At 39.2% G+C, this 18,706-nt stretch overlaps 1 protein-coding gene across 5 annotated transcripts in view; it reads left to right on the forward strand.

Moving 5' to 3' along the window:
- Positions 1-18,706, forward strand: part of LOC117213095 (voltage-dependent T-type calcium channel subunit alpha-1G) — a 110,057-nt gene that overhangs the window by 75,204 nt on the left and 16,147 nt on the right. For 2 of the 5 annotated variants that reach the window (XM_033458438.1, XM_033458419.1), the window contains 6 exons: positions 1,881-2,001; positions 14,941-15,096; positions 15,506-15,640; positions 17,547-17,837; positions 18,132-18,283; positions 18,406-18,552. In XM_033458438.1, the coding sequence (XP_033314329.1) occupies positions 1,881-2,001; positions 14,941-15,096; positions 15,506-15,640; positions 17,547-17,837; positions 18,132-18,283; positions 18,406-18,552 (1,002 nt within the window). Of the gene's footprint in view, positions 1-1,880; positions 2,002-13,368; positions 13,526-14,940; positions 15,097-15,505; positions 15,641-17,546; positions 17,838-18,131; positions 18,284-18,381; positions 18,553-18,706 lie in introns of all 5 variants that reach the window. The other 3 variants (XM_033458400.1, XM_033458428.1, XM_033458410.1) reach the window with 2 other exon arrangements.

Consider the following 18,706-nt stretch of genomic DNA (forward strand, 5'->3'; position numbering starts at 1 on the left):
TCTCATTTGTTTATTTATTTTTCTACCATTTTTTTATTATTATTATTAGAGGACACCTATTATACATATGAATATCGATATGAATATAGATGTATACATATATATATATATACATACACGTATATGAATATATATATATATATGTATATATATTTTCATGTGTGCATGGTGCTTTTCATCTAGCGACGAGTATGAGAGCTATATGTATATATATATATACTACTACCTATTAATTATTCGTGTATTCGTACGTCTTCTTTCTTATTCTATTGCCCCGTTCTTCTTCCTTTTTTTAATGCTATGTACTCTCTAAGTGCCTACAAAGTGCGCCTCGGTGTGGTCATCGATATTAGACAGCTTGCGAATGGATAAATATGTATCTCTTTCGGTTATTTGATTATGCTGCGAACACGGCCTCTCGCTATCCCCGCGGGTTTGACACGCGTCTCGAGATCATCCGACGGTCGATCGATCGTTCGTCGCAATCGCCATCGGCTTCGTGTTATTTTTGTTGCCATCGTCAGTCCGTTTGATGTTTGATCTTATTATCCAGGGACTCAGGTGTGCGTCATTTTTTTAAACTGAGGAAATTTTTGAAATACTTTGATTCTTCGAACTACGTGCCATCATAGGATATTCTTTTTCTTTTACGTTTCTTTTCTTTTTTTTTTTTGTCCACGCTTTTGTTTTTCGATCTTTCGACGAGAAACGCGCAGGCGATCAGATGGTATTCACTATCGGCCAGAAGCATGAGCCTCGTTGCTAGTTTTCATGGCAGACTGTTGACAAGCTGTGTGTGTTATTAAATGTGGCAAATTAATTTCCTTCGTAGCAACTACCGCTGCAGCATTACGGGTCGGTGAGTCGAGTTTCGATCTGTTCGAAGGCGACTTTCGAAATGTTGCGACATTAGGCGTGGAGATGATTCTGTCCTTTTCAATTATTCTATTTTTACTTATTATATTCTCTATAGGTTTATTGTTATTATTATTATTATTATTATTATTATTATTACTTTAGAAATCATTCACGGGAAGGAACTGAAACTTACATAGGTTATTCTTCGACAATCGTTTATTTCGAAAGAACATGAATTGGAAGCGCGATTCCTAATTCTTATTTATAAAACACTTTCGCCAAGGTTCTATACTTTTGGCTGGTAGTATATACCACTGTCGAGATAGTTCCAAATCGCAGGATCAATAAACGGAACTATCTTTAAATCTTTAAGCAAACATATTAAAACCTATCAGGATAATAAAATGCCTAAGTAAAGTCAATAGCCATAAATTATAAATACAGATATACGAGTATCAACTATAACCCATTCGAAAAGATTTGGCTCTTTTTTAAAGTAGATTTCTGCCGGCTTTCACGCAAACAGAATTACCCACGCGATATTCGTTTGGACGAATTGATATTAATTTTGACGTTAGTCTGCGTTAGCATACGCGCTGTAACGTAGGACGAGCGCACCGTCATCAGACTTTCTATACGATTACTTGTTAAGTGACTCGATTTACCGTAGTCGAGAGAAGCTTCTCTATTTTTTCTCCAAACTAAATTTGTTTTCTTCCTCTATCAACCTTGCTACCCCTTCCCGTCATTATTTCCTCTGTCCCTCTCTCTCTCTATCTCTCTCTCTCTCTCTATCTCTCTCTTTCTATTCCTCTCTCTCTCTCTGTCTCTCTTTCTCTCTCTCACTCTGTCACTCTCTCTCTCTCTCTCTCTCTCTCTATTCCTCTCTCTCTCTGCCTCTCTTTACATCCCCACGTTCTTACTTCACTTCTTTTTTCTCTTCCCTACACAACTATCTGTCTATTTATCTACCTATATATTTACGGATAAGGAAGTACATTGCACGTTTCGTTGTGTTGTAGTATTCTCGGGATGAACCTGTTTGGTTGCAAATTCTGTGAAACGATGAAAGGCAGCTCTGACGTCGAGTGTGATAGGAAAAACTTTGACTCGTTACTCTGGGCTATTGTGACGGTGTTTCAGGTACCTACAAAGGATACTTTTCCACGTATCTCTCGAGGGCTTTATTTTCCTCTATATAGTGTATATTATATATTATATATATTATAATTATATTATATATATATATATTTATTCGTATATATACATATTAACGTTACATACACATGCAACCACGTATGCTAAGTTACCTCGATATATGTATATATGTGCACATATATATATACATATATGCCCTTATATACAATACATATATACGTACGACATATACAATATATCGTCACATTCGTCATTGAACGGCCGAAAGACGTCATCTGCTACGTTTATGATTATCGCGAGGCCTTAAGGTAACGTATGAGAGATACATACATGAAACGAAAATTATATACTCTATAATGGCATGCAGAGCCGTATCGAGGTAGGAGGAGGAGGAGGAGGAGGAGGAGGTGGAGGAGGAGGAGGAGGAGGAGGAGGAGGCCACGGATCATTCGAACGACCGTACCTGAGATGATGTTTCTTCGCTTTTTCTTTATTCGTCTTAATCCGCAGTCGCTGCTTAGCGAGAGTAAAGAAGTGCGTTTTTCTTTTTGTTTTTAAAAATGCGCCTCGCGGCTCTCACAATTGCCATCGCAGCGCGTCGAGCTGGCCCTCGGACATGCTTACGCTGCTTCCGATTCTTTAGCGTTGTCTTGCTTCCGCCAGATTCGCCGTTTCTGCGCACGGTTTCTATTCGTTCTTTGCGCGAATCTTTTCGCCGAAATTCAATTGTATTAAAAAACAGGGTTCTTTTTTGACCTGTTCGTCCTTTGTCGTCGCTGCCAGAAGATCGTTTTGCGTCTAATGCTGGTAATGGTAAAGGGTAAGTGACCCTTTGCCTTCGGCCTGCGTCGTTCATTTGCTACTTCGGATCGTACAATGACAATGTCAGAGACGTCGTTTGGCACCGAGAGATTTTAGTAAATTTTTGTTATCAAAGGAACGTATCCTGGTCTTAAAATCATTCAAATTGTCGATCGTTGTGTACATGGAAGTCCAACGAAGTTGGATTCTATTTACATAAACGAGGGTTTCTTTTTATTTAATCGTACGAATTAAGGGGCTGGGTTTTTGAGAATATCGGTAACTTGATCGATTGGAAGTAACGTTTGCGCAAAAAGAGGTTAACGTGTGTGGAAACGTTTAGTAATGAAAGGAGCAAATACAAAGTTAGTAGAATCTTGATGGATCTAATTTCTCTACAAACAATCGCTAAATCTCGATGATATAACACGAGAGAAAGAGAGATTCGCGTATGAGACATTTAGAAACCGTTCAAGAAACGTGCCGATATACTCGACGAACGAAAGATCTTACATCACATCTAAGAAAATATTATTCTGTTTCTCGTCGTAAAAGAAGAGCCAATAAAACCGGTCGTAGCACAGGAGTGTCCAATGACCACTGTGTCTTGCAGTTTTTCCATTCAGATATTCCACGATGCTTTCGAACAAACGATATTTTCGTCAAGAAACTACAGAACTGTGATATAAGCTCTTTGCTCGCAAGAAATAGCGATAAAGCGTCGTACGAAACAACGATTTTGCATCGAAAGCTTCGCATCTGTTATTGTTACTTGGTTGTGGTCGTCGCAAGTGCATAATATCTCTCACTTACTGTAGCCTGCTGCCACGAAATTTTTTTCACAAAATCTCTTCTCTGTGACGTGATCATCGATCGAACAAGCGACTGATACGTTTTTGACCTGTGTTTTTCTCTTTTTTTTTTTCCTTTTTTGCGTCCCGGTAAAAAGGTTGTTGAGAAATTTCCTCTGTTAAACCGTGAGACTGTTTGAATTGTCGCATCAGCATAGATGGAAAACGCCGACCTTTTTTCCCCCCGTATATCAGCGTTTTTTCCAGCTTTGATCGCTTTTACTTCGATTGATCGTACAAGCTCGTGCCGTGCATGTTAATTATCGTTCACATTCTATTATACGCTTTGCATGCTGGTACGTGTCCTTTCCCAAGTGATCGTTGTTGTTGTTGGTGTTGTTGTTGTTGTTGTTGCTGCTTCTCATCGCTGTTGGCCCTGACCGTGTTTTCGATATGCACACATTTCCTTACAATATCTACATTCCATCATACGACATTCCGTTACACTGTGAAAAACGGCAATCCGGATAATATATACAATACAATGCGTAACGATGTTCGAGCAATTTTATCGCACAGGGATCTCTAACTTCAGCGCGACGCTATCTCGCACACGGTTGTTAAACTCCAAAATTCACCGTTTACGGGCAAATATATATTTTCCCCGTGTAAAGATAAACATCGATTTAAAAATTCCCTATTTAAATCAGAACCAAGCGTTTTCTCGCTTTGTTCGTATCTCCCGAATCGAGTTGAAAATATTCGATGCCGAATCTAACGTGAATTTCCTTAGGTTAAAGCGCAATATGTTCTACGATATTTCCGAATAACGTCACTTTTATCGTTCGTCGTTCGTAATTCGATCATAGCCTGACCGACGATAGCGCGAATAATCCAAACTTCGTATAAATTACTTAATTTTTGTTCACATTTGTATTAATTACTTGATTCTCGTATCAAAGCAAAAGTTATAACTAACCGTGATTTCTTTCTTCGCTGGAGAAGGTAAAATCACGGTTGCATCAGGGCTGAAGCTTGGCTCGCGAAATGAAACGGGCATCCAAGCCCGCGTGTCTGTATTTAAAGAAAAAGGTTGAAGCGCCAGAAGAGATAGAACGAGGGAGAAGTCGCATTAAATCTTTTGATCTCTTTCTGAATTCCGCTTGTTCCTATAACAACGGCACGTAAATGCAGGCAAAACCGTGTAAAAGTGCCCCACCCATTGCGTTAAATGGAACGACTGTCTTTTGATAGTGAAAATCTATAGGGTGATAAATTCCGAAGGAAGAATCTATAATAAAGGAAAAACAATATTGTATAGGCCCGTAGCTTACAGAATTTCTAAACAATTGACATTTTACTTGGCGAATTAGTCGTCTCGTTATGAAAGATCGCCATAGCAACGGCCGCTCTAGCGAATCTCTCGCAAATATTCGATCGATAACTAAAACGTTTCGTTTTTCTCTTACCACGTATATAGATAAATATTGTTGCGGTTATTTTTTAATTGGTTGCACGCGGAAATCTCCTTTTCCATAGGATCGACCAGTGACTCTGGCAATCTTTCACAGCGAAATTATTCGAAATATCTCGAAGATTGTTCGTCGTACGGCAACGACGAAGATTTACATTTACGCGACGGTAGGTTTGTTTCCTTTTTATATGTTTCGTCGATGGAAACAAAATCGAGTAAGAATCATCGGATATTCCAACCTCTATTGCCCTGATTTAAATAACCTTTCTCCTTTGAACGTTCATAAAGAAACCTTGTGTGTCTCGTAATTAGTTGTCTTAAAAATAGACCCGAAAGAGGAGATTATTTAAGACCATTTCACAAGCAGTCCACAACTGCGGACAATTTTCATACGCGACTTGTCTCTATAATATCACTGTAACATTCTTTAAGAAGTTATTCCTCCGTCGAGAGACAAACAAACCCATTGAACCTAATATTTAAATAGATGATTGAACTTTCGATGCTATGAAATTTCTCTTTGCTCTATCCATTGGCAGAGTACATACTCGCAGTTTAGAGTGGCGTAGAGGAGTAGCACTTCTCGGCCATCTCCGCCATAGCCAGAGGGTTAAACCACTTTTCCGCCTGTATGCCCTGTGTACAAACGAGTATGCGCAACATTCCTTTCAAAAAGGGATGTATCGCGGACGAGATTTTCCTTTTGTCGGCTCTAATACATCCAATGATAATAAAATGATAATGCGTATCAGGTTTCATCGGAAAGGGGCGCTTGAAATTTCCAAGATCGTAACTTTCGCGAAATTCCATTTCCCATTTCACGGATCTCATCTTTCCTTTCTCGCTTGTTTTCTCGTATCAATGAAACTGACAGACAGCGAATGGTTAACGTTATGAAATTTTTTAACGACGAAATTCACCGTGTTGGACGTTTCCAAGGGACGAATCTGATCTTCGTAGCTTTCCGTTTATTGCGAAATTAATCACGCGACAATGTTAAAATCGCGAACTTTTGAACCGGCGAATCTTCTCAACGTATGAAATGGCAGAAATATTTCGGATGGGCTGTCGATTAATTATTCATCAGGCACCCAGTACATTCTTCGTTGTAACGATGCGACATAGCTAAACGTACGCGGTGTCTCGCTAAATATCCGACGAACATTCCTCGCGTGATTGGCAGGTCATTGCGAATAAAAAGTGAGTTGAATTTTTGTTTCGTTAATCGCATTGTGTCGCGAAACACTGGAGAGACATAAAAAGTATTCAAACAACGCGTATTCCCGCCACGGATTAACCGAGTTTCACGTTTCAAAAGTGGATTCTTCTTCTACTTCTTGCGAAATAGCTGGCAACGTTTACTCCCATCTATCCAATCTTCTATATATCGCTTAACTCATGTGGAATCCATTTATCCATTTTCTTCGCTTTTTCTATTTCAGCCAAGTGACAAATAATGGCTTACTTTCGTCTGAAACGTCATTTATCTTGCTGTTTGTCGTCGATTACTCTCAGTAACGTCCCTTAAAACGTCACCATCGTGTCACTCCTTGACCTTCCTTTCTCTAACCGGCGATCGATTCGCATTTTTTCAGATAAATCGTTCCAACGATTCTATCGTTTCAATGCAAACGAAGAGATATCATGAGATTTTATTTGAATTCTAAATTTCAGCCTTAGTCCTTGATCTTTGGTCGGAAATTATCCAGATATCCTGTTAAATGTTACGTAGATATTTTGCGCGTGTTTCGAAGTTCCGAATCAAGTTCAGGTATCGGGCTTAAGAAACGTAGTCGAGTTGAAAAAGTTAGCTTCAACTTTGAGGACACGGTTAAGCGGCTTAAAATAAACGATGCTTAACAACTTACTAATGCGATTAAGTTTTCTGCGCGAGGTATTGCCTACAGTTTCGCATGATTATTCTCCAGGTGCAGCGTCACAGAGTTTTCCGAAAGAAGAGGCAGCTGCGCAAGTTAGAAGCAGAGTCGAAATAAATCCGCTGAAACGAGCGAGAACGTTTCTGTTATAAGCTACGGGAAATTGTATCGCAACCTTTTCCCCGATTCTCATTAACGTCGTTTACATTGTACAATAAATTTGTCGCTCTTTCGAATTACCAAACTTCAACGACACGATATTCGATGACTCGCAACGATTCACATCGTCGTGCAAAACGCAATAATTCTCCTAGTTGATTCAGAAATCATTCGTCAGACGTAGAAGAAGAATAATGAACTTAGCGAACCTTACGATTTATCAATTGCCTGAATGTTATCAAAACAGTTTCAGCTGAAATTTGAACCTGATTTGTGCGATCATTCGTACGACGTAACGATAAATGCAAAGAACAATAAATAGACTGGATAATATGAAATCGGTTAAATCGATGACTGGAACGCGATCGATATAATATCGTATAAGATTTAATTTTATCAAACGTAATTGGCCAGGTGGTTATAATATTTCCTTATGAGCAAATAATTTATAATTAACGATTCAAAGTGCGTTAAAATACTTTCCATTAAAAGACGAGCCGATCAAAGACCGCGTTTAAAGCGAAGGAGCATTTAGGGAATATTCTTTAACGTGGGGGGCATCAAGTCCATGAATCAAGCAAACTTTTATGACTACACAACGAAAGGCTAGCTCGTTATTCGGGAGAATTATGCGTGCCGATTTATCGAATCAATTCTTTCTTGCTGCTCTCGTGGGAGCAATTTCGACTGTTACGCGCCAACAATCGAGCGCGAAATATTTTTAACCGGTACATCGAGAAGGATGGCAAGTATTCATTCGGTAAAATAAATCCTCCGAAACGGCCGGCAAGTAGCCGTAAATTAAAAGAACACAGCGGCGCGGATCGAAAATCTGCGAGCCCCGAGTTAATGTTGAACAGTTGGAGCTCCCTGTGCCATGATATTAAAAAAATAACGTGTATGTATGCGATCTATAAATAACGTGGTCGGATGAAAATGATCTTTAGCAATGATACACGTTCTTAGAGACGCGAGGAGTAAGCGCGCGAGTAATCGGAGACGCGATAAAAGCGAGAAACAAAAAAAGAAAAAAAAAAGAAAAAAACGAAGAAAAAAAGAAAGAAGAAAAAAGGAAGACGTTCTATTACCGTCACAGGTTCCGTCACGCCATGAATTTTTTAACAGTGTAGCAACGTCTCGAGCCTTCCGCGTCATTTTTCTCTCAGTCAGTACTTACATTACATATCGGTGTCATTGACGTTCGTAATTTCTCTACACGTGTTTGTTTATCCGACTTCGATTCTTCGGTTGCGCATTTTGTATCTCTAATTCATTCGATTGTATTCACACTGTTTCTGCCATACTTACTCTGACTGTCTTTTCTCTCTGTCTCTATCTGTCTCTATCTTGTTCGACTTTTCACTTTGTGTTCCAAAAAGGAAAAAAAAATGAATAAAAAATAGAAAAAAAAATCGAACATCCGACGAACCTGGAGGAGGGAAGGGGGGCAAAGAAAGAAACGATACGTCGCGCGAACACGAGATATAAACACGTAAAGCAGAGTCTCAATGTGTGTCGGATTAAAAATCGTCGCGTGACACGTCCGTTGAACCGAATGAACAGCAGATTGTTTCAAACGAGAGGGAGAAACAAAAAAGAAGAAGAAGAAAAGAACAAATAGAAATTAACACGTTAGAGAGAAAAGAGAAGAAAAAAAAAAAGAAAGAAAAGAAAATAAGAGGTACAACCGTCTGCCACATGTAATTTGCGTACGATTTCCGTACTATTAATATCTCTCCGTTTAGCCGCTGTAGATAGACACCTTTATTTACCCGATACCCAAATACCCGTGCCATTCAGAATTCCAGGTAGACTTATTAATTTAGAGACATATATATGAGATACGTAACAACAATATTACAGATACTTGCTAATACCGATAGCTAGTGTGTACTTGTGCAACCAGCCGCTAAAAGTTCGTTTCAGATTTTTAACCTTACTTATATTTAGAAATTATTATTACATTATATTATATATTATATACATATATATATATATATTTACGCTTTGCCGTTTTATTTTATCTTTCTCCTTTTTTCTTTTTTTTTTTTTTGTTTTCTCCGTTTTCTTTCTCTCCTGGTTTTTTTTTGTCCGAATAAACGTCAACCGTGACATTCTGCAACGACAGGTACATATATTTCGCCGCGGCTCTATTAGTTTCACTTTTCGTCATGTTGCAACCGACGTAACTGAATTGAAATTTAAAAATTATGTTTCGCGCATACGGTGTATCTTTGTCTCGGAGTACGACGCAGACGTACGGCGCGTTATTCGATACGATAAATTCGTATTTATAATAGCGAACTCGCATCAGAGTGCATCAGAGTGCATCGTTAGACACGTACAGTTGTTGAATAACGATGAATCAACGAGGCGAAGTTTAGCGCGACGAGATGGTAGTTCTCGTCCGTATCGGATCTTCGAAGCAAACGACACGTATTCCAAACAAAAAACGAATATCAATGTCGATTTCCTTTTTACCGATTCTGTTCTGTACTGGATGTTTCAGAAGAATTGGACACGAGTTCGCGTACAAGTTTCATGCGCGACAGAACAAGAATACCGAAACGTATCTTTGCATATTTTTCTTGGCCATACTATTCGGGTTGGTTTGTTTGTCGATACGTACATCTCATTTATTTTTGTTGTCATTTATTATCATTTTATTTGGGACTCTATTTTCTTCTTGCTCGTATCGTGCATGTAGTTTCAGAAGAGATGGTACTTTGTTGTCGTGTAACCGGTACAACGATCGTTTTAATTTACAATTCCCAACTGATTTATCCGGTCTATCGCAACAATCGAATTTACTGAATTTCAGTTCAATCACACGTCGACGTTGATATTCGTTTATGGATATACAGGGTGGTTGGTAACTGGTGGTACAAGCGGGAAGGGGGTGATTCTACGCGAAAAAAGAAGTCGAAAATGTAGAATAAACATTTTCTTTTTTTTTTAATTTTTCCATCGAGACAACGATCTACAGTGAGGTCCGGTATAACGTACCGCACGCGTACCGAGCGAACATTCAAAGTCGATTTTCTCGAAAACAAAGCCTCGAACGAAAAATGTTTATTCTATATTTTCGACTTCTTTTTACGCGTAGAATCACCCCCTTTCCGCTTGTACCACCAGTTACCAACCACCCTGTACGTGTGGGAACAAAAATTTGCTGTATATTAAGAAGCTCGAAGAACGCCCGAAAGTAGAGTTTGAGAACGAGTCGTTGCTTACGTATTTTGTCTAATAAAATTTCCACTATGTTTGTCCAAACCTCTTGTTCTCAAACGTACATACGTCGTTTGTAGCCAAAATTTCGTCCAATTCGTTCGATATATTCCATATCCGTCGGTAACGTCGATCGTAACGCGAAACACGGCATATGACGAGAATTTATTCACGCAAACGACAATTTTATTATCCACAGACATTAATCTAAAAATTTTCTTTTTACTATTCAGAATTCAATTAATGCAATTTTTCTTCCGCAATTTTTATTACTATCGCCGTACAGTTTTTCCTTACAGTTTATACACGCAGCTTGTGTAATATTCGCTTGGTAACAACGTATATATAATATATACAAGTTACATGACACACGTACGCCTGTTTGTTTTCTCTCGTCCGAATACAGGATACACGGCATTTGTACAAATGGACAGACACCGCCGATCTTGCAGAATGTGACTGTACAAGCTTCGAGTGACAGTTGTTTTTGCTGTTCACCCGATATACCTGCTTAAACGCCCCGCCCGCCAAGTGTCTTCGTTCTCCTAGAGTCAATTGTTATTTTTAATCGCAGCGATTCGTTCGATTCGACCGCGTCTCCTTTTATAAAACGTCTGTCATCGAATCGTATAATTCGTCGCTCGATATCCGTCGGTTCGATTCGCTTATTTATTTATTCGATTATTAATTGATCCTTGTTATTATGGTTGTTTGTGGAAATATTTGTTAAGAAGAATTTCATAAGTCGAATGTTTCCATCTCTTTTCTTCTAACGACACGAGAAAAGAATTTGAATTTGTCATTTGAGACAGATACGTTCGTCGACCTTCCAAACGATTGACTGGATGACGATCTTACCATATTTTACGACTTTTGTTACGCTATGCGATGATATCCGAGGTGGACGGTGGTCGGTTGAAAATTAGCAAGAGAATTTTAAATATTCGATTTAAATGTGAAATAAAGGGAAATCGATATTAGTTCGGAAGATATTGTTAAAGGATTGAGACCTATTTAGGTTAATCGAAACCGATAACTGTACTCTGCCTGGGTTTTTACCCTTTCACGGTGCAATAAAGCGACCAAGAATGCAGAATGAATAATTTCAAAATGATCTCTTGCGCTTCTAGCGTCGAAAAAGCGACGTATCTTTCAACCTTCCATAAGAAATCATTATTAATGAATGCGTTACGTACGCGACGTTTAATATACTCACAGTGCTATACCACCTTCGTTCTCTTTTTGTCTCTTTCGCGCTACATCACGAAAGGGTCAAACCATGCGAGAGGACCACGAACACCGTGAAAAGAATTTTTCAGCCACCTAAATACTTTGAAAGAAAACAGCCGTGTTGAACGCGACTCACCCTGTACGTAGTATAGTTCGCCTGAAACTATACGATACCCGTTTCAACCAGTTTCCACTAAAATCAACATTAACAAAGTCGTGGAAATAGTTTCCAGCGACGCTGTCCATTTCACGTGGAAACAGTTTAAAAGCTCGGTCATCGAACAAACAGCCGACGCAAATACTTAGCCTTAGCAGTCTCGACGAACTAGACAGCGCCAGCACCATAATCCGCAGTTTCCTTAAATACGCATTCAATCTCAGTTTCTATTCTAGCTCGGAGGTAATTTTCCTGGCGATGAACAATGCGCTAACTAACGCAGTGGCGAACGGCGGCCGCAATTCCGCCTGGAAATTACCGCTTAAAATATTCACGGCCATATTCGAACCGACATCCAAAGCGCCGCTTAAGGGATTACGTAACCCGGATACGTATTTTTACCATAGCTTTACATTCGAATCGCGCCGGCCGTTTTCTCCGTTGTACCTACAACCTGCCCCGCAGAAGAAGATCGATACTATACAAATTCAACGCCTGTTCGGCTTTTCGTGCTCTCACGGGTTTATATACGCTGACTCGACAAAGTATTTCCACGCTCGTCGTAAACAATTTTTATGCATATATCGCGCTTACTTTTTCAAATTTCATTAACCACGCTGAGACAGGACTGTCGTGGTCGTATTGAGAAGTAAGAAATTTGGAAGCAATTTCGAGGCGTGTATATGGTATGTGTAATATCTTGTAATTACGTATTGTGTACACATACGTGTGCGTATTATATATTAGGATACATTTGGATATATCGGGTGTCGGGAACAAACTTGTAGTACGCGTTAATGAGATCAGGTAGATAGTAAATGTTCGTACGAACTTATGTCCGAAAATGCTTTGTTAAAAAATTACAAGCGTTCGAGAAATTTCTGGGGAAGTTGTTCTTCGTTTGACGAAAACGCGATAGAAACGGAAGACCAGCTTTCGCAGTGTATTCAAAATACATTTGCTAATATCTCTGTATCGGCAGGAGTATTCGAAAGAATTCGTCACTCAGTTCGACGAGAGGAAGCCTGAATCCTCGCAGAAAGAAGAAATTTTCAACGTTTATTACAACTTCCAAAACGCTTAATAAAAGTTTAAGAACGCATATAATTCCTCGATAAAGCATCTTCGGACACAAATTCGTACGAAACTTCTATTTATCTGCCTGGTTTCGGCAACACGTAGTACGAATTTTGCCCCGATTTTCTCCGACACCCTGTACATACGTGGATACACCTAATACGGTTAATACGACACCAACGTAATCGTAAAACCGATTCGACCAATATACCACGACAGTCGTGTTCCGCCATACGTTTAACTAAAAATTTCCAAACGTTTTACACGATATACACTTGATACGTTCTACAAGAGCACAGACGTAAGAAACAACGAAAAAGCTCGGTCGAATCGAGTGGATGTAAAAAGTAGGTGGACAGATCGTTGGAAATCGAGCGAAAGGAAAATGGAAAACGAGATACCTGGCTTTACGAAAAATTCGTAGAAATGTGACGGAAAGAAGAAACGAAGACGCTTCACGGTGTGTGTGGCAACCGGTATATCCCTTGTCCCCAATTTCTTTCTCGTTCGTCGTTCATCGCGGTGATACTTTAGGCCAGCGGATTGTCTCGGTTGCAGCATCCTAGGGATGTACCTGTTCGGGGGTAAGTTTTGCATGTGGGCGGACCGGAGTCGGCCCTGCACCTGTGCCGAGGTGGTCTCGCGGCACCCAATGTGTCGCTGTGATCGCAAACATTTCAACGACATCGTCTGGGCACTTGTCACGGTCTTTCAGGTACCACTGTTCCCCACTCTCTTACACCGAAAAAAAAAAGATAAAAAATAAAAAATACACTACTGTATATGCGCTAAGTATTTATATATGCACATGGTATTTCTATATCTACACCTATATCTATAATCTCTAATCTTTATCTATGCCTATAATCTATTACTATTTCCATCTCCATCTCTATGTCTATTGTTCTATCTATATATCTATATGTCTATGTTGATGTCTGTGTCCACCTATATCTCTATATCCAGATATCTATGATCTGCATCTGTACCTGTAACTCTGTATCTATATCTATATTTATCCATATCTATATCTATATACGTATATGTACGTGTCACATAATATTATGTACAGTTTTCTCTGGCTTTTTCGCTCCATCGCGTTTCCAGCTCATTTTCTTGATATCGCGCGATCGAAATATATGCATATACGGACATCCTTTACTTTTTGTCCTATCCCTATTCTCTTTCTTCCTTACTCTATTTCTCTCTCTCTCTCTCTCTCCATTCTTTCTGTTTCTCTTTTTTCTCTCCGTTCTTTCTCTTCCTCTATGCCCATCTTTGCTCTACACACGGCTTAATTAACAACGCGTTCGTAACAGATCAGCAACGCGTCGACGAGTTTCTCTCTCTTCGCCGCCGAGTTTCTTCTCTTCTTTTCTTTTCCTTTTTTTTCTTTTTTTTTTTTTTTGTTCTAACCGATACGTTTTTTCCTCTGGAATTTTTTCATTCTCGGTTACTTTCCCCTCGGATCGTCGGAGGCTCGTCAGTGATTTCTCGCGACTGCCGATAGAATTAAACGGAGAGTGAATAACGATTTGTTTGTCGCGGCGATTAACACGGTTCGTTGTCGGCCCGAGAGCAGTTAATCGATTACACGGATTACGTTACGCTGTCGCGTATCATCGTCTTACCCTTTTTGAATAAATAGCCGTACGTTGTTGTGATGCCATGTTGTAGAGACGCCGCGGCGAGAAAGATCAAAATAAAATCACCTTTGCCGAGAAGAACGCGGAGAGAAAGCAGAGAGAAATTCGCGATTAAGCGGCCGCAAGTAACTGACATCCCATAGAGTAAGAATATCGACCGGATACTGATCGTACATTGCTATCTTTCATCTGTCTTCTCCTCTTTTTCTTTTCGTTCCCTTCAACTTATCACAATGTGTAGAACTAGCCGATAACGATGATTTACATAAGCTAGTTCCTATTTCTAAGAATACACGAACGATTGTATTATTACTATTAAGAGCAATTAAATAGCAGATTCAACAAGACAGAATAACTTTCTAGCTTCGATACTTTTGTTTGTCGTGAACATAGAAACATTCTGTTTTGCCTATCGTTTGAAGCGTAACCACCTATTGCTTGTGTTGCGTATAAACAGGCATTTTCCATTTTCCTTTTTACATAGATCTTGACGCAGGAAGATTGGAACGTCGTGTTGTTCAATGGTATGCAGAAAACGTCTCATTGGGCGGCCCTCTACTTCGTCGCGTTGATGACATTCGGCAATTACGTCCTCTTCAATCTGCTCGTCGCCATTCTCGTCGAAGGATTCTCCTCCGAGGTACGTTTGTCGCTAATTTACGTTCATTTGCTGGACAATTCCGGCGCACACCAGAATTATTAACCACGTTATTAACCACATAGAGCGACTGAAATTTGATCGAGAATTTATCGTAAATCCAGCCTCTAATTAATTAAACGAGTTTCCTGTATCCGAATCAAGTGAAATTAAGAGTCTAAGGATTAAAACCGTGACATCGAATATCTAGTATTTTCCTGTCGTCTATCGTAACGTACAAATCGATTTGTACTTACAGGAAATTGAATAAAATTCGCGAATATTTTACAACTCGATTATACTCTGTTGATCATCGATATAAACGTTATAGTTTGAGCCGGTTCGTTCGGTTCACTCGCTGTGTACGGCGAGTTACGAAATGTTCTAAATATCGAAACATGAACTTTTCCAGAGAAATGAAAGAAGAGAGCGAGAACAGAGAGAGATGGCGAGACTCGCGGCGAAAGAAGCAGGGATGGGCAGTGACGATGGTTCCTCGAGAATATCGAGATCTCACTCGATCACTGATAGCGACACATACACGCAGGTAAGAAGATCAATGTTGATTAATCATCGATAGTAACCGCGCGACCGCTAATCTCAGAATCCAACGGAATTTCCATCATTTAGCGAAAACGTTTCCACATAAAATCAAGAATAAGTCTCATAGGACGATAGGATCTGGAGAATCGTAAAATAATTGCAAGATCGTAGGATCCGGATGGGAGAAAGAATATCGATGAAAAAGAAAAATTAATCGAATTCTCGTAATTTCCATTCGTTTAAAAAAGAGTAAAAAAAAAAAAAAAAGAGAAAAGAAACTTGCAAAAGAGACGTTGTAATTGTCTAAATTTCAACAATTGGATGGCGCCCTTGGACAGAAAATATCCCCTAAACGAGTAACGCGAACAAACAGATTCACTTTGGAATTGTTCTCTGTAAACATAGCGAGATCTCGTACGGATCGTCTTATATTCTCTGGGATACATTAATCATGCAAACAACAGCTGGTCCATAACTGAAAAAGCCAAAGATATTTGAAGTACAGTATGAGAACATACAGGTTCGTCACGAGGTTCTTGCATCTTTCTCCTCTTCAGGCTTTATCGATCATCTCGGGTTATGTATACGTACAGGTTTCCGAAATATTCTGTGCAAGAAGCAATTTGTTGGAAGAAGAGAGGGTAAAGAGCAATCTATCAAAGGAGCTTTATTTATTGATCAGTGGACAGCTCCTATCACCATTAATCAAATTAAAATATATAAAGCACGCGTCTGCTTAGAATCTTCTGGCAAAAAAATTGCTTGCGTCGCTAAGGAAGACATAAATCAAACAATACTTTAGTTTTATACAGGATAAAGTGTTTACTTTTCTTAGGAAATCGCTGAGTATAGAATTCCAGGTTCCTCGAACGCTGCATTTACTTTCGTAGTTTCGACACAATGAGAGTACAGGTATTTGGAAGAACAAATATTTTCAGATATAAAATGGGAGGAATTGGGACGATGTGAAAAATATTTCACTATTTCCATCATATTTCATATTCTAATCCTTAAACATTTTGCATAGCCATCCTCCTGATCTTTATCCTGATTTTACTCTGATTTTCAGTTTAGTTTCATTTTACTTTCTATTTTGATTCCGTGTTAACTTTCACTTTGACATCATTTTGGTTCCATTTTGCTTCTCCTGAATTTCCTAGAGGTTTGCTCCGTTTGCTTGTAATATCGTTCTTGACGCAAGTATACATTATAGAAAGCTGCAACGAATAATTCATCTTTCGTGATACACGAAAATGATACGCCCATCTTTACGAATTTATCATCTTGAAGTATCCTCGTACAAGCGACTATCTGATCTAAAAATGAACTTCGCTTGTTTATCTGAACTAACATTGACTATCTTCATTCGCCTGAGTGTCTGCATAACTCACGCTCTATCCACTTGTCCATTTGTCTTTTGCTCTTATGCTCGAGCCAAGTGACGAATAATGGCTTACTTTCTATTCGAGCGCCATTTATCTCGATGTTTGTCGTGGATCAGTTTCACTAACATCTCTTACAACGCTACTTTTAATAGCATACGCTCCTTTCAATTTATTTTCTAATATGAAATCACTAGCTTCCAATTTCACGAATCAACGTCAAAGTGATTCTAAAACATTTACTTGTGCAAACGTTAAATACATGTCTTTGGCGATTATTTCCGGTTTACACTCGTAGAAACAAATCACTCGAATTAATCAAATTTTTTCGAAATAAATCGCAGCAATCGTTTAACGGTGCCGATTATTCGTCAACCTGTGAGACACAACGATCTTCGTCTCGAAGATGGCCACGAAGATGTTGGATCGCATTTACTCGCGCATTTTTATGGACAGCACGTACATTTGTATGCGCGAGAAGAAAACTGAAAAACGATTTTATCTTAGCGTGTAAATATTTGAACGTAGGATCGAAAGAATTCGTGGCAGAGCGCTGAGGAGTTGCGCAAGTACAAAGACAACAACAGCAGGGAAAAGCAGAACACCGTGTGGAAGCATCAGATAGACGAGCCAAAGTGTAACATTCAAAAGGAGAATAAGATGATGGGCGCTGCTGGACAACCACCGATAATTACTCACACGGCAGCCACCCCTCAGGATTCACCCAACACCACGCTCGATGTCGGCTACAGAGATCTAAATTGTCGAGCTGTTTATCCTACAGCGGCATTGTCCATCGAATCCATCGATCGTTCAGGCGTACGTGTACTATCTTTCAAACATCTGCGTTGTTTAATACGATGCTCGTATCGTGGCAAAGTGTAACTAGGCTAAAAAGTAAATTAATAATTAGTACTCGTTTCCAAGTAATTGCCACTCGGTAAATATATAACAAATATATCTCATCTATTTGAAGAAATAAATAGCAATTGTAATGGAATATTGGAATTTTCTAGCTTAACATTTTTTGTATAAATGTCCGAATATTCTTATAGCAGGCTGAAAATATTCATCGATTACCAGTAACTTTCTACGAAAATATTATTTTTCCAGAGTCAGTGTAGTATTCCTTCCGGCCTGTTGAAGCTACCAGACGTTTCGAATAAAATATCAACGAAAAATCTTATTGCCGGACAGTTTCCTCGACGAATAAGCCTCGTCACTGCTGTTGTTAATCCAGCAACGAGAGAATCATCCAGTTCAAGGTACGCGCGTCCCACCCGTAATATCTTTGTTCCACCGAGTACAACTTGAAATAAATTATACGAAACGCGAAGATGAATATAATCTTTCGACTCGTAAGTTACGTGACTGCTCCTTGCTACAGTCCGCCAAGGATACAAAGAGGTTACTCGTGGAAATTATCACGGCCATCTCTACGGAGGAAACGTTGGTCGCAATCGGAGGACGAACCTCTTAGTAGAGCTACTGTACTAAATAACGGTCGAAGCACCCTACTCGGTTCCAATTCAACGTAAGTTGTGAATAAAATCAAGACGATATGCGTAATAAAAGGATATTTGGAAATAATATACATAGTGGTTGCGAAGAGTATTTTGTACATGTCGGATTAGGATTGGAAGTGTGCGCGTCTGAAGAATTTTCTCTCGAATTTGACATGGTAGTCA

This window comes from Bombus bifarius, unplaced genomic scaffold (assembly GCF_011952205.1).
Source record: "Bombus bifarius isolate JDL3187 unplaced genomic scaffold, Bbif_JDL3187 scf7180000007970, whole genome shotgun sequence".
Classification (NCBI taxonomy): domain Eukaryota; kingdom Metazoa; phylum Arthropoda; class Insecta; order Hymenoptera; family Apidae; genus Bombus; species Bombus bifarius.